Below are 22,587 nucleotides of genomic sequence, written 5' to 3' on the forward strand. Positions count from 1 at the left end.
GCACCAATAGAAATTCAGAGCTTTGATTTTGTCTTGTGGGCCCACATTATTGACCGTCCCCCCCCTTCAGTGCAAGACGCCCCTTCGCTCAACGGCACCGCACTAAAAGTGAGACGAGACCAGTGGTCCTTACACTCACAAAACCCACAACAACGACAGCACCTACCCACACAAGCAAAAGATGTTTAACAAGAAAGCTGGCCCTGCGGTATCTCCCCCTCCTTCCTTCCTTTTGTCCTCATTTTTCATCTTTAGTCCTCTTCAAAATTATTCAAAAAAGAAACAATACCAAAATATAAAATGAAACAGAATAAAAAATAAAACAAATTAAAGTGGTGCAATTCTAAATTAATTATGCACTGCTTTGACAGGAGGAGACCAACGAGGGAGCCTTCAGCGTGTGGCGCCATGTGTACGACCGGTCCAACACGGGCCAGCCCAGCTTCCCGTCGAGGTTGAGGCGTCCCTCGGCGTCGTCGCCGCTCGAGGTCAGCGAAGACGGCACCGTGCTCACCCACACCGGCCGCAACCCCGGCAAGGAAGTCATATCCTTTCCGCCCTCGTGTGTCGTGTCGTGTGTGTCGTGTGTGTCGTGTCGTGTGCGGTGTCGTGCGGGAAGGCACTGGCCTTAACTCAAGTGTGATACGCCGTTCAATCGTCGACCCACTTTGCGGTGACCGCCGCCGGCAGCCCGGGCTACTACTTCGAGGTGACCATCGACGCGCTGGCCAAAGAGGGGTACATCGTCCCCTCCCCTCCCTCTCGTCGATCTCTCACCCCAATCACACGCTGCCGCCGCCGCCGCCAGTTCTCACTTTCCCCTCCCCCTGCTCCTGCGACGTAGCGTTCTGGCCATCGGTTTGGCCGAAGACGACTTCCCCGCCGAGGGCCAGTTCCCCGGATGGAAGAAGAAGTACGCACGTCCTGTCCACACCACACGCCACCTATGCTTCCCCCTTTCCTCGGAAGCTGAGCCTAACCACGTTCTTCTTCATCATCATCTTGTCGTTATTGTTGCTCTTGTTGTTGATATCAGCTCCTACGGGTTCCACTCCGATGACGGCAATATCTACGTCCAGAACGGCAAGGGAACCAAGTACAGCACGCCCTACGCCGTACGTCACCTTCAGCCATCTGTCCATCTTGGTGCTCTCCCTCTGCAAACTCTTACTTTTCTCTTTTTACGTTTTGTTGGGGGGCAGGCGGGAGACGTGATTGGGTGCTACGTGAGCACCCGCTCGGCGCTCTCCTTCACCAGGAACGGTGCCGAGCTGGGCTCGACTCCGCTCCCGGTGGGCAACTACTACCCCACGAGTACGTCCGCCCGCCCCACTGTGTATTTTAAATATAAAGATCAAGATAAATATAGAATGGAAGGGTGTTGGTGGTGAACTAACGTTTTTGTATGGTGGCTCTCGTTCGATCGTAGTCGGAGTCGATGCGAGCGCCCAGCTGCAGATCAACTTCGGCCAGCACCCGTACAAGTTTGCCCAAACGCCCTACGCCACCCTGGTCGCCGCGGAAACGCTGCGGGCGAAACTCGAGGCCAAGCGCTACGTCACCCACATCACCTTGGACAAGGTGCGCGTGTTCTTTTTTGACCGCAACGCACGTAAGCGCAAGACTGACCGTCGTTGCCTTGGTTGGGTCTGGAAACACCACACACACACACACCACACACACAGCTGCCATCTATCGGCCCAAGGACACGATGTACTTCCGCGGGTGGGTGCTCGACGCGCACGACCAGTCGCCCGTAGGTCAGCAGTTGGCCAACTCGCTGAAGGCCAAGCTGCAGATCTTCTCTCCCGCCGACGCTGAAGTACTAACCATCACCGCGGCCAATTGTTCGCTTTTTTCTCACCTCTGCGCTGGCGCGCACTTTCACAGGTCTATTCGACGGCGCTGCCGGGTCCGGTCTCTGGCGCGGTTGCGGGCTCGTGGACCATTCCCGATGGTACTGCTGGTGGCAACTACCGAGCTAAAGTCAGCTACCCGCAGCACAAGTACGCCGACCCACCTTCGTATCTTGACACCTCTTTGTGTGATCTATTGCTTATTTTCTCTTTTGAACTCACCAGCTTGCCTTCGGCGGAGCGCGTCTTCAACATCCGCCAGTTCAGCACTCGTACGCGCATCGTCTTTTCTAATTTTTTACTATACTATTGGCTAATGCGCTTGTGCAGCCCGCATGAAGATGCAGCTCGAGTTCGTGAAGAAGGGCTACGGCCCCGGTGACGAGGCCGAAGCCTTGCTCGAAGTCTCTCGGTACGTTTCCATAAAATCGCGCCGCTGCTGCGTCCGTTCCTCTCTGTAACGCACCACACGCACCAACAGTGCCGAGGGCGGAGTACCGGCCAAGGCGGCCGTCACGGCGGAGGTGACTCTGGATGGCAGCACCGTCTACCAGGGGTCGGGCCAAATCGACGACAACGGCAAGTACACTGTCAAGTACGTCACGTCAGCTCCCAATTGTTAAGCCCCTTAGTGCTAATCAACACCCAAACTAACATGCCTGATCAGGTTCACGCTGCCTCGCACGATCGAGCGCGGTGAGGGCACCCTGACCTGCACGATCAACGACGGCGGTGTCGTCGAGTCCACGGGTACGTGGGTGGTCTCGTCATGTGGCTGGCGGGAAACTGCATTCCTCACGATGGCGCATGGCGTGTGGTGTGGTGAAGGTCAAACTGTGCCGGTGCTGCTGCGGGACATCGACATGACCTTCTTCCCCGAGAGCGGTGACCTCGTCGCCCTGCCCAACCAGAGGATCTACGTTGAAGGTAAATAGCAGACTCCTTTTCCCGCCACGCACTCACTCATTCACCCCCGCACGCGACACTCGTCTGACTTCCCTTTCCAACGATCAGCCTTTACTCCCGCGGGCGGCCCTGCGGACTTCAGCGGCGAGATCATCGACGAGTCGGGGCTCAAGGTGGGCTTCATCACTACGGCCCACGAGGGTCGAGGCCGCGGCACCTTCAACGAGGGCTTCATCCCCAAGGCTGGTGCGTTATTGTTGTTGTTCTGCTCCGGTGGTGGCCTCTCAGATTACACGTTTCGTGCTCGCGGGTGCACCAGGCCACCAGTACTCGGTCCGCGTGACCGCCCCCAGCGGCATCACCAAGCTCAAGGAGCTGCCCGCGGTCAAGGCCGACGGCGCTTTCGTCTCCTCCGACAGTGACGTGTACACCTACGACACGCCCTTGGCTCTCAAGGTACCCATCAGTCGAATAATAAATAATAAATAATTAGATTAAGAATAAATAATAATTGCACTCCAGGTGGGCGCTACGACGAGCGGTCGCTACCGAGTGTCGGTCTGCAAGAAAAATCTGGAGGTCACATCGGCGTTCGTGGCCATTGGTGAGAGCGGCGGCGTCGAGACCCTGTCCCTCAGCCTCCCCACCTCCACCACCTGCGACGGTGTGCTGCGCGTCACGGTACCAAACACCGCACGCACGCACGCACGCACGCACGGGCGCCGAGCTCCCTGCTAACGACATAAACGGTCTGAAGGTCTTCGGTGAGAATGGCATCCCGCTGGCCGAGCGTTTGGTGCTCCGCAGGCCCAAGGCCTCGCTGGGCATCAAGGTGATCGCCAACAAGCAACGCTACTCGCCCGGCGAGAAGGTCAAGCTCCGCGTATTCACCTACGACGAAAACGGCGTTCCTGGTACAACAGCCCGTGTCTAGACTGGCACTGGCCAATTTCCTAAAGCATTGGTGGTGGTGGGGGACAGTGCGCGCGCATGTTGGCGTGGCGGTGACGGACGATACGGTGCTCGAGATGGTGCAGCGGAGGGAGCAGGCCCCGCGCCTGCCCGCCATGGCCGTCTTCGAGAGCGACGTGGCCCATCTCGAGGATGCCCACGTCTACCTCGACCCCGCCCACCCCCTCTCCGAGGTACCTGATCATCATTTTCCACCTTATTTTCTTCCTTTCTTTATTATTCATCATTTTTTATAACGCATATTGCTGGCCTGTTGCTGATGGGACGGATTGGGCGCGCGAATATAGCTGGCGGCCGATCTGTTGCTGGGCACCCAGGGATGGAGGCGCTTCGCGTTCGTGTACCCTGAGGAGTATGTGAAGCTGGCCGCCGACGCAGACGGTGATCTCCCCACGGTAAGCCCGCCACCCGCCTGAAACCTCTGCCCGTGTGCCAGTGCGCCCGTGTGCGGTGGTGCGTGTGCGGTGAACTTAACGTGATTCGCGCAGATGGGAACGCCGGCGAAGCTGGGCAAGGCCAAGAACAAACAGGCGGCCGAGCGGCTGCTCGCTTTCGCCCAGGCGGAGGTACCATCTCTCTCTCTCTCTCTCCCTCCGTCCCTCTACGAAAAAAATGTTCTGCGGCGTTCTGTGCGCCTGACTGTGTGGGACGCGGGTGTTAGGAGGCTGTTGAGCTCAGCAGTGGCTCCGACGAGTCCGAGGACGACGACGAGGAGGAAGAAGAGCGAGCCCGGCCGCTGTTCAGGAGGATGGTGAATCGGGCTAGGAATGAGGAAGTCAAGATGAAGAAGGCGCCGCAGAAGCGAGGGAAGATGATGCAGAAGGAGAAGGAGCAGGTGGTGATGAAGCAGGAAGTGGAGATGGAGATGGACATGGCCATGGCGGCGGAGATGGATATTCCGAGGCCGATCAGGGAGAAGGAGATGAAGGCGCCGCTGATGAAGAGAGCCGACAAGGGGGATATGCAGGAGAAGAAGAAAATGAAGAAGAAGGTGATGGCCAAGAAGAAGGAACGCAGACTGCCCCGGTTTGATGAGGACGAGCTGCTCGTGAAAGCGCCTAGGAGCCTCCCGCAGGTGGTCCGCGTTTACGCCCACAAGAGGAAAGCGCCCTACACACCCGGCGGCGAACGCAGCGACTTCACCGAAACGCTCTATTGGGTACGCCCTGTGTGCGAGGGTTGTGTGTCGAGTGTTTTCTGTGTGCGCGCGTTGACACGTGATTGCGGGGTGGCGTGCAGACGGCGGCCACGACGACTGAGCTCATCGGGTCGGAGGATCTGGAGTTTGAGCTGAACGACAGCATCACCACCTTCAAGGTGTGGGTTGAGGGCGTCTCCGTGCGCGGTGGTCTTCTTTGCGCCACTTCCACTCTTCTCACGAGGTACATACAACCGCACGCACGCACACGCCGCACACCACCGCACATCCGTTACCGCACATGCAAACTCACGCACGGTCCTCGTATAGTGTCAACGCGTTCTACGTGGAGTACAAGCTGCCGATCGAGGTGACCAGTGGCGACGAGGTGTCGATCCCGTTCACCGTGGTCAACACCACCAACGACGACCTCAAGGTCGCCCTCTTCCAGAAGAGCACCGGTACGCCAGTTCCTCGCCGGCCCCCCAATCGTGTACCGCCACCTTAAACAGTGTTCAGCAACCGGCTGACCCCTTTCTGGCCGGCGCTGCAGGACCTTTGACATTCACCCAGGCGGACAAGGGCAAGGCAGCCGAAGCCGAGTTTGCGGCCCTTAGCCTGCCGGCGGGTCCGCTGGTGGTGCCCCAGTCCTCCCGCGCCAGGACCGACATCACTACCGTCGTCGATCGTACGTAGCCTGCCTGCTGTCCACCGCACCCTGAATTCGCTTGTAGCACTACCCCACTTCTGCGCTGGACACATCTGACAAACAACAAACGCTCGCGCTGCGCAGGTGGTGTGGAAAAGGCCCAGCAGGCCATGGTCACCCTCAAGGCCGACGCCGGTAAGTTCGAAGACACGGTCACCAGAGAGACCAGGTACAGCGGTCGCCCATTTGTTTGTGGGTCCACATTCTTTGCATACTTAGAAAAGAGAATATGTGGAATGTGTGCAGCGTGGTGCCGAACGGCTTCCCGTTCCAGTTCGCTGCGGCGGGCCTGCTCCCCAAGAACGGGTCGGTCAAGCACAGCGTGGTCTTGCCCAAGGAGATCGACATGTCCACCCTCAAGACCAACGTCGTGTTCTACCTCAACCCTATGGGCAACCTCACCCAGGCCCTCGCCGCGCTGGTTCGCGAGCCCTACGGCTGCTTCGAGGTACCTTGAGCCCAGTCTTTGTCTCCCTTTCTTGTATTCCGCCTCCTTAAGTTCAACTTACGTTTTTACGTCGACACTTTCCATCGAAACGCGCGCAGCAAACATCGTCGGTGGCCTACCCGATGACCATGGCCCAGCAGTATTTCCAGTGCCACCAGGGCGCCGACGCCAAGGTCGTGGAGCAGGCGCGCAAGCACCTCGCCACCTCCTACAAGCGTCTCACCGGCTTCGAGGTACCACCACCCGCGCGTGTAGTGCGTGTCGTGTCTGTACTTAATGTCAGGGCAAACGTTGACTGTGTGACTACAGGTCAAGGAGGGAGGCAAGCTCAGCGGCGGGTTCGACTGGTTCGGCGAGCCTGCCGCCAGCGAGTCCCTCACGTACCCGCCACTACCCGCTCGCGCTTTCTCGATAGCTGATTGTTATTTTTTAAATTTGAATTGGAATTTATTTTTTTTATAATCTTGTGTGTGTGCACTGCGGGTTTATCAGGGCGTACGGCCTGCTGGAGTTCAGCGACATGAGCCAGGTGCACCCCGTGGAGCCTCAGCTCATCGAGAGAGTCAAGACCTGGCTTCTGTCGAGGCGGGACGGCAAGGGTCAGTTCATGCGCGGCGGACGGTACGTGTATCGTGTGTGTGCGCGCGCGCGTTCGAAGCTTTGCTCATTCTCTCCACTCGCGCGCACCGCAGAGCCTTGGATGACTTTGGTCGGGCTCCGGTCGAGATCACCAACGCCTACATCTGCTGGGCGCTGTCCGAGGCCAAGCTTCCCGCTGAGTCCTTTGCCAAGGTGCCTCCTCTTCCCAACACTCTTGCCGGCCGTGGCCGTGTGTGTCGTATCGTACGTGCCGCGTCGTGTGTCGTGCCACCTAACGGTTGCTGGGTGCTATCCTACAGGAACTGGACCATGTGCTCGAGGAGGCTTTGAAGTCGGAGAAGAGCAAGGACCCCTACTTCCTCGGTACTACAGGCCTAAGCTTTGGTTTTATCGTCACTGAGGCTTTGCGCATCGGGCATGTCTCTAGCGGCTGACACCACCCACTCGCTCGGATCTCGGTAGGCCTGACTGCCCTTGCCCTGTACAACGTGGGTCGCAAGAGCGACGGTGACTCGCTGTCGCAGCTGCTGGTTGCCCTGCAGAACGAGAACGGTGCGGTGCACGGCGCGCACAACCCCAAGTACGTCGCCGCCGCCGCCGCAATGGTGCATTTTATTTGCATCACAGACAACTCACCTGATGTGTGTGTGTTCCCCACCAGCATGCACGACACGCGCTTCACTTCGATCACGTGCAGCTACGGCGAGGGTCTGCTCCTCGAGGCGTCGTCGCTGGCCATCCTGGCATGGATCAAGGGCGACGCTAAGTTCCGTCCCAATGTGGAGCAGTCGATGCAGTGGGTGGCCTCCAAGTGCAAGGACGGCCGTTTCGGCTCGACCCAGTCCACCATCCTTGCCCTCAAGGTACGCATTTCACTCGTGTGCGTGTGCAGTGATGCGTGTGCGTGTCTGTCATGTGTGCGTCTGCGAGGTGAAGTGTTGACCCCGGCTTGCCGCACACACCTAGGCCATTATCGAGTACGACTTGCTCAAGGCCTCGCCCGAGGCCGGGGAGTTGGGCATGGTTGTCAATGGCGAGGTGGCGGCCAAGGTCCGCACCGACGACGCGGAGCGAGGTATACAACTATGCCACACTCACGACACGCACGCACGCGCGCGCACGTACACGACACACAACTCGTATCCAGTACCATGATCGCAACAAAGTAGCGAGTTCGGTCGCGCTCACGCAATCGGCTCATCGTGCAACGTGTTGCCTTGTCACTGTACAGAGGACAAGAACAAGATCACGCTGCCTTCGTTCGCGCACAGCCTCAAGGCGGGTCAGGACAACGAACTCGAGCTCTATCTGGAGGGCGGCGCCGAGATGCCCTACTCCATCGCCATCACCTATTTCACGGTACATTGCCATACTTCCCATGCGCTCTGCCTCTGAATCTCACATTATGCTCACCGCACACGCACACGCACACGCACACGCACACGCACAGCCCAAGCCCGATAACCACGACAACTGCCGTGTGCGTCTGAGCACCACGCTCAAGGACACCAAGCTGGTTGAAGGTCAGGGCAGCGAGATCCGCGTGGCTCTCAAGAACGTCGACGATAAGGACGGCCAGCCCATGACTCTGGCCATTGTACCATAGACCCCGCGCGCGATCGCCCCGAAAGGGCAGTGACTGACCTTTTTGCGGCTGGTTGGTGGTTGGCCAGGTCGGTTTGCCCGGTGGGCTGGAGCCGCGCCACGACCAGCTCAAGGAGTTGGTCAAGGCCAAGACCATCGCCTACTACGAGGTCATCGGCAGGGAGGTGTGCTGCTACTTCCGCCAGCTCCAGCCGAGCGAAGAGGTGCGCAGCGTTAAGCCTTGAGCGCCCAGCCACATCCAAAAACAAACTATCATGGTCGTGCGTGGTGTACAGGTCCAATTCCGCGTTGACGTGGTGGCGAGAATTCCGGGCGTCTACACGGGTCCGGCCAGCCGCGCCTATCTGTACTACACCAACGAGGAGAAGCACTGGAACGACCCCCTCGCCGTCACCATCGCGCCAGCCCAGCAGTGAGGACCTGTCCGACTCCTTTTTGGCCTTTATTGAAAGCAAACGTCAAAAGGAATCATCGCACACGAAAGATGTAATCAAACATGGAAGTTGAAGCCAATGAGGAGGTCCAGCAATGGGCAGCAGCACAAGAGGTTAGCGACTTGCTACCAAGGTTGAGCGAAGCGGGCTTCATCACGATGGTCTCAGTTCGCCTCATTGACACGAATGACTTCGCGCCAATGGGCATCGCCAAGCCAGGTGATCAGAAGCGCCTTCTTTCGGCGGTCCAGCAAGCAATCAAGGAGGCCTCAGGACCAGGTCCGTGCGTTAAGCCTCAAATTGATTTGTTCTTCGTTAGTGACATCAAAGGAAGGGGGGAGGGAATATTAGTGCCAGCAGCTTGGCCTGGCGCAACTTTGGCACCCAGCCCGCAGCGGCCAGCTTCCGCACGCGGTGCCGCTCAGCAGGGGTGAACACAAATGTGTGGATTGCTCACCGTTCTCCTCAACTTTCAAACTTACAGACGTGCGCATGGTGCATGAGGAAGTGCAAGAGCTCCGAAGCGACTTCAAGAAGCTCGCCATCAAGGTTGCAAAGGACCGATCGGAACGTACGTTAATAAGTCTTCTTCTTCTCTCCCTTGTGCGGTACCAAGCCAAGGAAGGGTGGGTGGGCAATGGGCAGGGAGCACGCCATCGACTTTCTCCGATCATTACGACCAACTTCACAAGGCCCAAGCCCCCGAGGCGTGGTTCTCCGTCGCCACACAACGCCCAATGGTGCCCGCCAGAGGCAGGGGCGGACGGGCGATGAAGGAGTACCTGTTTCCCGAGAGCGGCCATCCGGCGGCGGGCGCCCACGAGATTCGGGTCGTGCAGCCCTACTGGTCGGAGAAGCTCAAGAAACTTCCCCGACAAGGAAGACCTGGCTGTCGTTCTCGAGGACACCCATCGGTCGGTGTCATACGGCAACCGCAAGCCTGTGACATCACCATCGACAAGGAGCCGGTGGTCATGGGCCCGCTCCTCGGCGTCGGAGGATCTTCTGTCGTGTACAGCGGCATGCATCAAGGTACAAATTGGGCATCTGACTTCTATCTTCCTTCTTTCTTCGTTCTTTGTTCTTCGTTCTTCGTTCTTCTCACTTGGCCGGCCGCATGCCCACTGGCCACAACAAACAGGCGCCGAAGTGGTGGTGAAGCGATTCAATTCGACGTACAAGCTGTACCACCTTCAACAGGAAGCCGCCATCTTGCGCAAGATTGAAAGTGTGGTGCCCCGCGTACCCCGGCTGATCGCCCGCGACGACCAGGGCCTTGTGCTTCTGCTGCAGCCTGTAGGGGTTCAGTTCGCCTCCAGGCTGTCTCACTTTGACCCACAGAAGGAGACGGTTCGTGTGACTCCCCATCCCAGCTTCTCTTCAACATTGAAACATGCGGCTGATCGCACACACACACACACACACACGATGATACGGACGAATTTGTGTGCAGACCATACAGCGGGTAGTGGCCACGGCAGATGATTTCTGCCAGCTTGTGGACATTCTTCAGACCGTGCACGGCCAGCACAACTTCGTTCACCGCGATGTGCGCCTTCCTAACTTTTTCAGAGACCAGGAGTCTGGCATGGTATCCCTTACCCCACCACCCACCACCCACCACCCACCACCCACCACCCACCAACGAGACTTCTTCTTATGCAAGCTGCTCCAACAACGTAACAGGTGTTTCTGAACGATTGGGGCTGTGCGACGGAGGTGGGGAACAGCGTGACTCGGGAGCGTTGCAGCACGCTCCGCTTCGTGTGCTCGAACGCCGGAGACAGAAAAGCACCTACAAGCCACGGTTTAGCGATGACCTCGAGATGTTAGTGCGGAGCGTCTTCCACAGCCTTTCGATGACCACCTTCGAGGAGATCCGCCTGGTAGAGGACGAGACTCAGATCATTCGCTTTTGGGAGCGCCACCTAGCACCCCCCATCTGGTCTGGCATGCTTGCCGCTGCTAAACGCGAGAACTACGACGACCTCAAGACGCGCATCCGTGACATCCTTCCCGGCAACGACATGTAGTGTTTTCTCAGCAACACGGGTGTAACAGCCACAATCATAAAAAATAAAAAGAGATTGGAGTCCAGGTGCAGGAGGAGATGACCACCCTTGCCACATCACGGCCGCTCGGCTGATGGGGTTGACCCTTGTTCTCGATCCGGCTCTCTTCAGATGGTCACCAGCTTCAGCGCGCATGAGTCAGGCAGGCTATTGGCTACAAATTCAAGTTCGATGTGCACAACTTGCTTTCAGAGATCGTGGCGGGCTGCGCTGACTCTTGCCAGGAGGTCTGGCCGCTGCTGGATCAAACCGTGTATCGTCAAGCTGGCCTGCGTGGAGATTTTCAGGTCAATATTGTCAATTCGCTAAATAGTACCTAGAAAGCAAACACCTTTTCGTCAGGGAATCCGAGATCGGCCAGGACGCGAATAGTGCATTGCACCACACTGGACCGTCTGTCCTCATCCAGGTCTGTATAGAGTGGAAAGGTGTCACACGTGTCAGCTTTGTGCGTGTGCGTGTGCGTGTGCGTGTGCGTGTGCGTGTGCGTGTGCGTGTGTGCGTGTGCGTGTGCGTGTGCGTGTGCGTGTGCGTGTGTGCGTGTGCGTGTGCGTGTGCGTGTGCGTGTGTGCGTGTGCGTGTGCGTGTGCGTGTGCGTGTGCGTGTGCGGTGGTTTGTTCCCGAGTGTTTCCGCGAACCGCGCGAGTCGTGTGTCTGGGGGGCGGGGTGGCGATACCTGGCCAGAGCGCGACCAGGAAAGCCAGACCATCACAAATGGCGCCCATGTTGTGGCTTCGGAGGTGCTCATCAAACGTGGTCACCAGGGCTGCGCACGCCAACCTCGCCCTCGGGGCCTTGTCCCGCTTGACCCACTCGAGCACGCACTCCGCCACGTCCCGCTGCATCCAATCACGAACCAGGTAAATAATCAAAATAGTACTCCGGTTCAGTTGCTACTACGCACCGGAATGTGAGCGCACGCAAGGCAGCCGAGGAATGCGCGTTGCACCACGGCCTGCGTGAACAGTGTTTCATTCGCGGCGAGCTGGTGGAGGAGGCCGCGCGCTTGGACGAACATCATCTCAGTGGTCGTCGTTGCTGCATCGTCTGCTGCTGTTGGGGCTGGAGCGGGGCTGTTGCGGCACAGTTCGCTGGAGAGCAGGACGAGGAGGCCGCGCGCTTGGACGAACATCATCTCAGTGGTCGTCGTTGCTGCATCGTCTGCTGCTGTTGGGGCTGGAGCGGGGCTGTTGCGGCACAGTTCGCTGGAGAGCAGGACGAGGAGGCCATCCTCTACAAGACGCGACAGTCGGCCGTGGTCCTGTTTGATTGGCAGACTGCTCGAGAGCAGCCCAGTTATTTCGTGACAACATCTGAGGCGCACTTGTGCCTGCAGGTACAGATCAAACGAGAGGGAAGGAAGTGGTCAATTCCATGTGTTGTGTGAAAAAGTGTCGTGTGTCATGTGTCGTGTGTCATGTGTCGTGTGCGATGCCGTGTGTGTGTGGTGTGTGGTGTGTTGTGTGTGTGTGTGGAAATCAACGAACCACAGGGTCGTTAAGCGTTGCAACGAGGAATGCCCAGTGTTCCTCCACGAAGGCTTGCATCTCGTTGTTCGTCCCGACCCGCACCATGATCCCCAGCAACGCAAGACCGCTCTCGCTGTTGTTCTCCCGGTCAAAACGCCCCCCACGCAGGCCCACACAAAAATCAGATTTCTGCAATAAAAAATAAAATAAATTGATGTGAAACCAAATAGATGACCCACGCGTACCGGAGCTGCCAGCTGCACTCGGGCACCAGCTGCGAGGCCGCCACCTTCCTCAGAGCACGCCACAGTGGCTCGTGTGCAGGCAGCCGTGTGGTCATGCTGTGCGCCGTGCCGGCGCCCACTGCTGCGGCGACCACTGAAGAAGGAAAGGCGTGAGAGAAGACAGCGCTGCAGGACAACCTTCAGGCCAGGGGCGATCATGTACCATCTTCCAGCGCAAAGAGCGCCGAATTAGATGTGCTCTTCTCCTGGAGTTGCTGTGAGGCGCAGTCGCTTATGAGATCCTGCAGCTCTTTTGGGAGGCGCTCCAGCAGGGCGCCGCTGCGGTGGTTCTCGTATGCTGCGATGTGATCGGCAGTGAGGCGCAGCAGACTCTTGACCCCTGGCTCGCTGCTCATAAACAGCCGGCTCACCGCCCTCGCAACCCTGTGTGTGGTTGGCTCTGGTTCGGTTAGCAAGTGTGCGTGTGCGTGTGCGTGTGCGTGTGCGTGTGCGTGTGCGTGTGCGGTGGTGCTTGTGCGGTGATGCTTGTGTCGTGGTGGGCATACATGCAACAGAGTTTATCTGCGTCCTCGCTACGGCCCTGCCTTTGGTAGTGGGCCGTGATGAACATGGCCATCGATATCGCCTCGGTCACCACTCCCTCGTGGCAGTGCTAGCCAATGGAAAGAGAGAGAGAGAGAGAGCAAGATAAGTCGTTTGCCACTCCCTCAAAGCGGGCAGCCGACTGCACTCGTACATTTAGGCCACGCTGGGCCGCATCCACTAGAGAGTCGATCGAGCAGGAAGACTCCTGCTCCACCACGACTTGGCTTTTTCTATAGAGCTGGGCGAGTACATCAGCGTCGGACTCTTGGGAGAACCTCTCCAACAGGTCCTGGCAGTGGTCGTGTGGTGTTGGAGCGTCGTGTGGGTGCGTTGAGCGAGTTGGGTGAATGAACGCAGTGTTGCTGGTCGCTTCATGTAATCACTCGCGGGCGCATTGCGTACCTGGAAAAGGCCTGGACACTGGAGCTGCACCAAAGTTTGGAGCACGGCGCAGCGAACGCCAGAGTCCGCTGCGCCGTGGAACATGAGGCGGAGCTGCTGGTAGGTCCTTGAGCGGCTGACGTCTTCTGGAGCCGGACCCAGCGGGAGCAGGTGAAAGAATGGAGCCGAGGTGACTAGGAAGTTCAAGGCCGCTGCGCTCCGACACAAGACGGCACACGACACACGCGCGGAGGTGAGCGAAAGGGAGAAGAGGAAGAAAACGGAGCGTAAAATTGGGGGAGTACCAGCTACCACCGTGGTGTTGGGGTGGTTGAGCAAGCACGAGTTGAACTGGTCGTCGAACGCGTCAAGGCCACCTTCGTCAAGAGTGCCTCCGGCCAAGATGGAAGCTGTGGTTCGAATGACACAGCCATTCGTATCAGAGACTCGCACACCACACGACATAACGCACACGCACACGCACACGCACAGCACCGCTGCACACAGCACACAGCACACAGCACACAACTCACCGTCACTAGCGGCGCCTGCGTTTCGGAGCAGCCGGAACATCAGCGAGATGCCTCTCAAGAGGACCGTTACTGCGTTACTGCCTTCGTGCGGCTGCTCGTGTGCGGCGGTAACCACCCGCGCCCACAGGCGACGCGCCACGGCCACGACGCGCTCCTCGCACTGCCGGAGCTGCCTCGCCCGGTGCTCGCGCTGGCGCTGGCGCTGGGCAGCCACAAACTCAACTGTGAACTGGGCCACCACCGGCGGCGGGTTGGGGTCGCCGCACAGCTCGGGCAGCGGGCAGTGCCGTGCGCTACGGATGCCCGTGTCGAGCAGCAGCCCGGGTCCCAGCACGCACAGGGCCTCTTTCTTGTCCTTCACATCGTCGCCATCGTGCGCGTCGTCGTCAGGGGCGACGAAGAGCCACCGAACGAGCGCCCAAGATACCATGTCGTGCTGCCGCGGGTTGGACTGCATGACGGTCGGCCCAAGCAGGGTCGCTGCGGCCCGTCGGAAATGAGTTTCCACCTCGTGTCGGTCACGGGCCATCCAGCGCTTCGCTGTCTGCGCCAGCATTTCCGGGCTCAGCCGAGCGCGGCATGCGCGCCAGGCGGCCAACATGACCCGCCAAACCGCACAACGAGCTTTTGCTTTTAATCATGACCCACTTTAAAAAGAAAAGAAAAAGGAAGAAAAAAAGATGAGAAAATCGTCTTCAGTTATTGGAGCAACAAAAGTTAAGGCCTTGATTGCCCTCTGCCGGGTTTGAACCAGCGACCTCACGATCTTCAGTCGTGCGCTCTACCAGCTGAGCTAAGAGGGCTGCTTGCTAATGGGTGACCAACTTTCCTGTGTTATGTGTGATCAACATACCAAAAAAAGTTGTAGTGTTCAAATCGCCTGTGTCAAAATGGGGGTGATGCTTCATCAGGAACGGACGACGGTGGAGTAGTTGCCCAGGCTGGCCGACATGAGCGTGGTGTAGGTCGTTCCCTTTTATGACCAACATGTAAGCCGTCCTCGTCCCGAAGGTCCACGTGTAGGGAGAGTGGATGGTGGCACGTACTCCGTTCAGCACAGGGTGTGTGGACAGCACATCGAAGATGCCCTTCAGACCCACATTGGTCCAGCCCAGTCTTTCCATTCCCCTGTGGCGCTCTTGAGGTTAGTCACCGACCTCAGAGTAGAAAAGCCAAAGAAGAGAGCAGTTAACTGGTTCGCTACGCCGCGCCTGTGGTCGTCAGGAGCCCTCCAGTGATCGTCGTTGGTCTCCACCTCGAACCACCGACCGTCGTTCACGTCGATGTACCACACGTCTCTGGCGTACTCCCTGTTGCGCGTTAGCGGCCACAATGAGTACTGATCGGACGAGCGCAGTGCAACGCAGCGCTGACGCGTACCTGTCGCGGGTGATCACGGCGCCTTCGCCGCTCTGGGTGCCGCCCACGATGATGTACGCGGGAGCGGCGAGAGGAGTGTTGGAGAGCGCCGAAACGGCATCGGCGAAGGTGGCTGTGTCGTCACACGACATAACGATTGCATGAGATTGCAAAATCTGGAAGAAGAAGCTGATGATGACGATGATGATGAAGGAGGTGAAGAGAGCGCACTCTTGTCGCGCAGGGTGTTGCGGATGAGGAAGCAGGAGGCGGTGGTTCCGGGAACGAACAGGGCCTGATTCGTTATTGTACAAAATCAAAAGTGTGGTTAGCTTCTGTGCGCCACACGTGCGCGTGTTCGTGAGCGCGCACCATCAGAATGTTCTCGATGGGGCTGCCGCTCTCGCGCTGATCGAGAGAAATCGAGAAGGCGCCGGGGCGCATGCCGGTGAGCACGCCCACGTAGCCGGCATAGGTGGTGGCTGTGAACACCGTCTGGCCCTTGGACTGGAAGTCGACCTCGATGGTGAGGTTGCGCAGCAGGCCCGCCAGATTGAAGTCAAGATTACCTGCAATAAGAAGAAAAAAAGAAATAAAGAAATTAATAAATGATTATAATGGACAAAGAATGAAAAAGCGAAGGAATAAATAATAAATAAATAAATTGCAATATCAATAATGGGTGGGCTTACGGCCGTGGTAGATGGTGCCGTCGGTGCCCTGAGCGACAATGGAGGTGCAACCGGCTTCGATCTCGTAGATGAGGTTGAGGAGCACGGCCTCGCCCAGGCTCATGTTGGCAGCCTTGGCCACCGATGCGATTTCGCCGCCGTACTCGCCCAGGTAGCCCATGCGACCAATCTCCTCGGCGATGCCAACGATTACAGAGGTGTACTCCTTGGGGATGAACTGCCCGATCATCTCCACAGCGTGCTCGAGCGCACCGCCGTAGTAGGGCAGCATGGCGGGCCACGGCCATCTCTGCTCCGGCGGCAGGTCCAGGTTCACCGTCCAGCGCTGCGGCACCGCGTCGTTCAACCCCGCCTCACCCGAGGGAACGAACGACGCCGAAGCCGACGACGTCGCGAACGCGAACAGGGCGAGCAGCATCAACCATCTTGTGGAAGCTTCCATCTTGTATTGCACGACCGAAACAAAGAGAGAAACCAACGATTGCGAAGCTTCGGCGATAGGCGCAATAAGTTCGAACGATAAGTTTGTGTCGACGGGTGCAACGTTGCAGGCCTCGCTGGTCACGAGATGGACTCGCCGCCGAGCTTGAGCTTGAGGCGCTTGACGACGGGCGCGCTGTCGCCGTCTTCTGGCTTCTTGCCGAGCGGGGTGGCGTCCAAGCGCGCGCTGTTGATGCCACTGCTGCTGCTGAGCCCGGCTACACCCGGCGCGGTCGTGCCGCCAGTGCTGCTACTGAGCCCGAGCTTGTCGCCGGGCTGCTTGGCGCGCACAAGCCTAATCTTGCCCGGAGTGCTGCTGTCCATGCTCGCCACGAACGTGCCCTGCTCCAGGTCGACCTCGCTCGCCTTTCGCCGCTTGCCCTGCACGGCCGACAGTGGTGCGTGAGCACCAACGCAAAAGAGCGAAGAAGAGCGAAGAAGAGCGAAGAAGGAGAGCGAAGAGGAAGGGAACCTCGGAGCGTCGGCGGCGATCGGGTTCGCGGATGGCAGAGAGGTCGATGGGCGGCGCGTTGGCCTCGACCTGGGCCAGCAGCGAGCCGGACGACGTGGAGAGCGAGAGGAGGCCCTCGCCTAGGTTGACCCGATAGGCCTCCATCAGCGCCAGCCGTACCCGCAAATCCCACGCCGACACAGGTCCACTGCGAAAAGACCGCTTAGCAAACGATCCTTGTGTGCGTGTGCGGTCGTGTGCGGTCGTGTGTGTACGTGTGTCTGCGCGTTGTGTGTGTGTGTGTGTTGTGTGTGTTGTGTGTGTTGTGTGTGCGTGCGTGCGTGTGGGGGGGTACTTGAGATAGCTCCAGATGCGGTTGCAGGCTTGGTCGTGCAGTCGGCGAGTGGGGGAGGTGAGGAGATGTGCGGCCTTGTAGCGCACGAAGGGATCGGGGTCGGATTCGATGATGCTCATCACCAGCCGCACCACATCGCCCTGCGGAAGGCCCAGCTCGCCCAGCGCCTTCAGTGCCACTATGCGCACCTGGTGGCCAGGAGTTGGGATTTGGCCCAGTGTCAGCCACGCACACGCACACGCACACACACGCACCACCGACGCATGAACACAACGCAGAGTGACACATACCTTGCGATAGTAGCCGTAGCTGGTGTAGGAGGTGAAAAGGTCGAGGTCAAGCCGAGCTCTGCCGCTGGCCTGCATCTTCTTCATGACCTTGAGGCAGGCCACCGTCACACGGTTGTGGTAGGACGGCAACAGCCGCTCCAGGTGCATGAAGCGTTGGACCTGCTTCAGAATGCTGTCCCAGCCCTTGTTCGACTTGGGCTGCGTGTTGCCTGCATGTACGACAGGCGAGTCAGTGCGGGAGCAGTTCCAAGCGAGTGCCATGGGGGGGTGGGGTGAAAGGTGGTCAGCTCACCCAGGGCTTCTATGACGGTGGCCAGATACGAGTAGTCCGAGTAGGGGTTGCCCGTGTTGTCGTTCTGCTTGAGCAGATGCAGCAGGAACTCGAGCACCTCGTCCGGCGTGAATCCTTCGGTGTCCCTCACCTACAACAACGAATGTACAACACATAGCTCGACTGAGCTGGATGGCGACGAGTACGTCGAGAGCGCTTCAACACGTGCGACGAACGAGTATGGAGGGCACGCACTTGAGAGAGGGCGACGGGGATGGCCTTCTGTACGTGGTAGGCCGCAAAGTCGGTGAAGTCGTTGGGTCGCATCTGAGAGTTCTCGTCTCCATCGTAGAAATAGGCCGAACGGAAGTACCGCAGCAGCGCCTCAAGAGCTGCCGCGCTTGCCTGGGAGTCGAGCCGTGGTGAGCGTGGTCTGGAGAGGGAAGAGGAGTCGTAGCTGGTATGTACCTCGCCTCGTATAGAACCGAGGGCCTCAGCAGCCAAGGCGCGGATGCGATAGAACATTCGCGGATTCTCCATGAGGGAGGCGAGAGCCGCGACCGCAGCTGCGGAGTTGCATTGGCCCACGCCCTGCACGCCCTCGTACTGCGCCACCACGTCTCGGTCCAACTCGATCTGATTGATCCACATCTTCTCCGGCTGGCGGAACTGCACCTTTCTGCAAGGCCAAAGATAAGCAAAAAATGTGTGAATGAGCAACCAATGTTGTTGTAGTGTTATAATGGTCTCGGTTGGGTTGGGGGGCTGGGCTGGGCTTACCGCAGCATCTCGAACTCGGGGTCAATGCGAATCCAGAGAATGGGAGTGTCCGACCGTGGCTGCGGCACATCCGGCTTCTCGTCCTCCTTTTCCTGCACAATACATTGGGCGTGGTGGCGTTAGAAGAGAGCGGTGCGGTGGTGCGGTTAGAAGGGGGCTTTACTTCGGGTCCTTCGCCGGGCTGGCCCTTCTTCCTGCGGTTCTTGCGCAGGCGGGAGTAGCAGGGCAGGTCGGTGCCATAGAGGTCCTCCTCCAGATCGAGCAAATGGTCGTGCGCGCCGTCCACTTCGTGCACTCGCACGGCCAGCTTGTTGCTCTCCGCCTTACCGCCTTGTCGCACCGCGAACTCGATCTGTGTGCGTGCGCGGATGTGGTGTGGCCATCAGCCGGCCGATGTTATGTGCGACAGTAATGAGGCAGAGCGGAGAAAAGAGCGCACCAGGTGGCGCTTGCGGTTGAACCAGAAGCCGCACTCGACCTCCACGCAGCCCGAGCCGTGAATCCAGCGCTTGTCGAATCCGTCCTTCTTGAGGTCGTGGCCGGTGAGCTTGGCGATGAGCTTTAGGAATCGATGAAGCGAGAGCGTGGGCGGAAGGGTGCCGGCCTGGGCCTCCGGTGGTGCGATGAGCTGCTGCACCACCTTCCTCATGGCGTCGAGACCTGGGCACAACGAAGAGTAAGACGAGTACTCGCTGGCTATACCGCAACGCGTATAGCGTACCAAGCAGCTTTTCGAGCAGGTAGACGACTAATCGTGCCTTCCACAGCGCTACATTCTCTTCAGCTCCAACAACCTGGCAACAGACCAACAACAACATTGATGAGCCCATCATAAAAATGATTATGGCGAAAATAGGGAATTAAAGGGGGGAGCGTTGGTTCGTACCCCGCACTTGGCCAACACGACATCTGGGCCTCGGTCGCACACGAAGAGTCCCTGCCGATACAGCAGCAGCCGATACTCGTTGTTGCCCAACGATTTTCGGTACCACAAGAGCGCCACGTAACCGGCGAGACCTTCCATCAGCCACCAATCCTGCGTATTCCTACATGCACGCGTACATACATTAGACGGGGCTGTGTTCAAGCAATGATCGCTCGAGGTATGCGCCACCTGATGGGGATGTAGTTTCCGAGCCACTGTCTGGCAGCAGCATCGGCCAGTATCAGGCGGCTGGTGAGCGTTTGGTCGATGATCGTCTCGTCGTGCAGCAAATGTGTACAAAAAATGGACAGTCCCGCATAGGCATCCTCCTGCAGGCGGAGAGGACCGCTCGGGGGTGAGCTTCGAAGTGGTCTGCTGCGCTGCGTGCTTGGGTGCTAATGCATTACCTTGGTATAGGCGTCCTCCACGAAGACTTGCTTGTAGGACTCGTAGGGAAACTTGACGCCGAAGAATTCCTCGTAGGATTGGATGGCCTGCGAGAGGAACGCCGTGGTGTGGGCCAGCATCTTGCTCTTGCCCGGCGGACAGAAGCTGGTGATGTACGGCAGGTTCGGATCGACCACGATCTCGAACCGGCCGGCGCACACGCCTATCCGCGCCGGGAAGGTGGCCTCGTCGATCCTGCCAATGACGCCCGAGGCTCACACGTGAGCAACCATACGCCAATCACGGCCACAACTTGAACAGGCCGAAGGCGGGTGTGAGTTAGGTACCTGTAGTGGAAGGTACGTCGGAGAGTGGCCTCCTCGAGGGTCTGCTTCTCAAGCTGGCCAGATGCCACGACTGCCGCCATGAAGGTAAGGGTGGCGTAAGCGCAACGATCAAGCCACCCGTTGTGTCTGTGGGACACTCCAAGAAGAGAGTAACACGTACCGACGAACTCGGGCTTGACAGTGAACTGCATGGTGAAGGGCGAACGCTCGGCCTCGAAGCACGGAAACCATGTTCGTGCGCCCTCTACATGGCTTTGCGAGTACATGTCTGCACACACACACCACACACCACACACAACACACAGTCAGATGCACACACATGCGTAACTGTGTAGAAGCAAACAAAGCCGTACGTGGTGATCGGTTGGGGTAGGCCGTGGCGTGTGCCAGCACGAAGTGGAGGCCGGCTTTCGGCTCGGGCAGGGTGTAGTGGATCTCGATCGTGACCTGGCATGTTTGTTCGCCGGTGGCGTTGACAGAGGTGGGCGCGAGGAGGTGCGGCGGCAGCTCGATGATCAGCTCGCCGTCCTCTGAGGCGGAGAGCGCCGCGCGGTGGAACACCTCGAAGGTCTTCGCGTCGGCATGGGCTCCCGAGTGCACGATGCGCTCGAGGTAGTTGCGCAGCACGAAGGTCATGCTCTCTCCGTTGCAGGTCACCCGACTCACCACTGCATTGTGTTGGAAGAGCTAAGCAACACACAGGGTTGTGGATGAAGATGAAGGGAAAGAGGGAAGAAGCACGTACGGCATTGCCGGCAGTTGAGTGCGAGTAGAGCGTATGTGGGTGTGGCGGGGACGGCCAGCGTGAGCGTGAGCTCGCACCGTCCCTGCACAAGAATCAGAGCCAAGACATTTGAGGGGCTAACGGCCAAAGATTAAATCGAAATGCGGCGGTGCTGGGAACCTTTGCGCTTGGACGTTCAAAATCAAATTCGAGGACGAGATGCGTGTGGTTCACTTGGTCTACAATCGCCGCTTTTGCCATTGCGACCTTCGTCTGAGGCTCTGCCCCCGATCAGCCGCGTTTATTTATCTATTTTTTCTTTTCTATTCAAGAAAGAACAAAAGAAATAAAGGTAATTCTTTTTCTCTCCACACGATTAATTGACGGGCACTTGCGCCACCAGAAGAGCAACACTCTTCGAAGGAGCACAAAAAGAAGAAAGATGATTCACCACGCCACGGATCTGAGTGTTGGTACGGGGCAGACGAAGTGGGCCGGGTCGTGGCAGACCGAAGAGTCGCGCAAGGCGAGCCCCGCCCGAGCCGGCAACGAGGGGGCGTGGCTGGAAGGCCGCGTCGCTGCGCCCCTGCGCTCCCACTCCATCGTCTCGGACGACCCTCGCCACCACCGCTACCTCGGTACCTCCCCCAGCCCACAAATTAACTCTTTTTCTATTTACATAACTAAATAATAAAAATAATAAAACAATAAAACGATGGATTTAATGGGTGGTGCACAGTGGTGGTCGTGGACGTGCAGGAGGCGCGTAAGCGCGTGTTCGAGGCCAGTGGGCAGGAGGTCGACACGAGGCCGCACGGCAAGGAGGTGCTCCAGCGCACCGGCTACCTCGTCGCCAACTGGAAGAAGACCGAAGCGCAAGGTACCGCCACACCCTAACCTCAACCACTCTTTTCCCGTTCTAACCTTCTCCTCGTCGCCACTACACAAAGACGAGTACAAGCTCACCAACGACCAGTTGGCCAAGATCGTGAGCGGCACCGCGGCTGCGCTGCCCAGAGGTTACTGCGACCAGCAGGCCAGTGCGCTGCACCCGCAGGTGGCGGGCCGCTTTGAGTTCTGGGGCGAGCCCACCCTGGTCAAGCCGCTGGACATCAAGGAGGTGCTCTCACTTGCGGCCGTCCCGCCCGCCCAACCTCCCCTCCTCTCCCCGCCCCTTCCAGGCCTGACCAATGCGAGGAATGCAGGGAACCCAAGTGAGTCTGCGGACGAAGGGCAACTCGGTGTTCATCGAGACCATCGCCAAGAAGGAGGAGAGCGCGCCGGACTACGCCGGCGAGAACGTACAGGGCGGCTGGGGCGCCAAGGTGCGACCCAACTCGAGCAACGTGGTCCATCTCTCACATTTCTCAATTTCTCACATTCCTCTTGCCTTGCTCGTGGGCTTGCGCAGATCATGGGCATGAAGAGCGAACCGGAAGCGTGGAAGCCGCCCAGCGACTCGCTGCAGGGCGTCGACGAAGACGAATGGGACGACTGAAGCAACAGCTGCCACCGCCGTGTAAACTGAAGTGGTGGCGTGGGGGGTCCACCACACCACCGCAACCAATCAACC

The 22,587-nt window shown here is 58.6% G+C and overlaps 6 protein-coding genes across 6 annotated transcripts; 3 read left to right on the top strand and 3 right to left on the bottom strand.

Annotated features, from left to right (window-relative positions):
• Positions 1–181: 181 nt before the first annotated feature.
• Positions 182–8,650, top strand: ACA1_266110 (SPRY domain containing protein; the record flags this gene model as incomplete). The annotated part of the gene is made up of 39 exons (XM_004341422.1): positions 182–208; positions 372–562; positions 691–738; positions 845–913; positions 1,037–1,115; positions 1,203–1,314; positions 1,430–1,581; positions 1,706–1,822; positions 1,891–2,006; positions 2,082–2,128; positions 2,187–2,268; positions 2,338–2,451; positions 2,524–2,606; positions 2,685–2,783; positions 2,871–3,008; positions 3,082–3,218; positions 3,285–3,443; positions 3,520–3,676; positions 3,744–3,907; positions 4,022–4,129; positions 4,223–4,300; positions 4,396–4,893; positions 4,974–5,116; positions 5,203–5,333; positions 5,426–5,560; positions 5,666–5,750; positions 5,828–6,029; positions 6,128–6,262; positions 6,339–6,409; positions 6,522–6,650; positions 6,722–6,821; positions 6,929–6,992; positions 7,092–7,209; positions 7,327–7,492; positions 7,596–7,704; positions 7,861–7,988; positions 8,080–8,226; positions 8,303–8,437; positions 8,510–8,650. The coding sequence occupies 39 exons, from the start codon at positions 182–184 to the stop codon at positions 8,648–8,650; spliced, it is 4,914 nt and encodes a 1,637-aa protein (XP_004341470.1).
• Positions 8,651–8,730: 80 nt separating this feature from the next.
• On the top strand, positions 8,731–10,701 carry ACA1_266120 (SAM domain (Sterile alpha motif) domain containing protein; the record flags this gene model as incomplete). Its single annotated transcript, XM_004341423.1, has 6 exons — positions 8,731–8,947; positions 9,153–9,239; positions 9,314–9,700; positions 9,810–10,018; positions 10,131–10,217; positions 10,399–10,701. 6 exons carry the CDS (start codon positions 8,731–8,733, stop codon positions 10,699–10,701), a joined length of 1,290 nt encoding a protein of 429 aa, XP_004341471.1.
• Positions 10,702–11,056: 355 nt separating this feature from the next.
• ACA1_266130 (uncharacterized protein) lies at positions 11,057–14,509 on the bottom strand (the record flags this gene model as incomplete). Its single annotated transcript, XM_004341424.1, has 11 exons — positions 11,057–11,151; positions 11,417–11,579; positions 11,645–12,001; positions 12,228–12,342; positions 12,455–12,575; positions 12,657–12,877; positions 13,000–13,106; positions 13,191–13,328; positions 13,442–13,632; positions 13,726–13,830; positions 13,954–14,509. 11 exons carry the CDS (start codon positions 14,507–14,509, stop codon positions 11,057–11,059), a joined length of 2,169 nt encoding a protein of 722 aa, XP_004341472.1.
• Positions 14,510–14,860: 351 nt separating this feature from the next.
• ACA1_266140 (ASAH1 protein) lies at positions 14,861–16,446 on the bottom strand (the record flags this gene model as incomplete). The annotated part of the gene is made up of 7 exons (XM_004341425.1): positions 14,861–14,926; positions 15,000–15,081; positions 15,147–15,263; positions 15,334–15,445; positions 15,544–15,607; positions 15,685–15,881; positions 16,005–16,446. The coding sequence occupies 7 exons, from the start codon at positions 16,444–16,446 to the stop codon at positions 14,861–14,863; spliced, it is 1,080 nt and encodes a 359-aa protein (XP_004341473.1).
• A 119-nt stretch (positions 16,447–16,565) lies between these two features.
• Positions 16,566–20,926, bottom strand: ACA1_266150 (PBS lyase HEATlike repeat domain containing protein; the record flags this gene model as incomplete). Its single annotated transcript, XM_004341426.1, has 17 exons — positions 16,566–16,865; positions 16,957–17,143; positions 17,291–17,478; positions 17,581–17,789; positions 17,873–18,002; positions 18,107–18,256; positions 18,320–18,530; positions 18,632–18,723; positions 18,795–18,983; positions 19,071–19,291; positions 19,353–19,425; positions 19,518–19,677; positions 19,746–19,885; positions 19,964–20,198; positions 20,291–20,360; positions 20,451–20,558; positions 20,644–20,926. The coding sequence occupies 17 exons, from the start codon at positions 20,924–20,926 to the stop codon at positions 16,566–16,568; spliced, it is 2,946 nt and encodes a 981-aa protein (XP_004341474.1).
• Positions 20,927–21,456: 530 nt separating this feature from the next.
• On the top strand, positions 21,457–22,512 carry ACA1_266160 (uncharacterized protein; the record flags this gene model as incomplete). Its single annotated transcript, XM_004341427.1, has 5 exons — positions 21,457–21,652; positions 21,754–21,894; positions 21,965–22,134; positions 22,220–22,339; positions 22,426–22,512. The coding sequence occupies 5 exons, from the start codon at positions 21,457–21,459 to the stop codon at positions 22,510–22,512; spliced, it is 714 nt and encodes a 237-aa protein (XP_004341475.1).
• Between the last annotated feature and the right edge of the window lie 75 nt (positions 22,513–22,587).

The sequence above is a fragment of the Acanthamoeba castellanii genome (assembly GCF_000313135.1).
Source record: "Acanthamoeba castellanii str. Neff unplaced genomic scaffold scf7180000084770, whole genome shotgun sequence".
NCBI lineage: Eukaryota > Discosea > Longamoebia > Acanthamoebidae > Acanthamoeba > Acanthamoeba castellanii.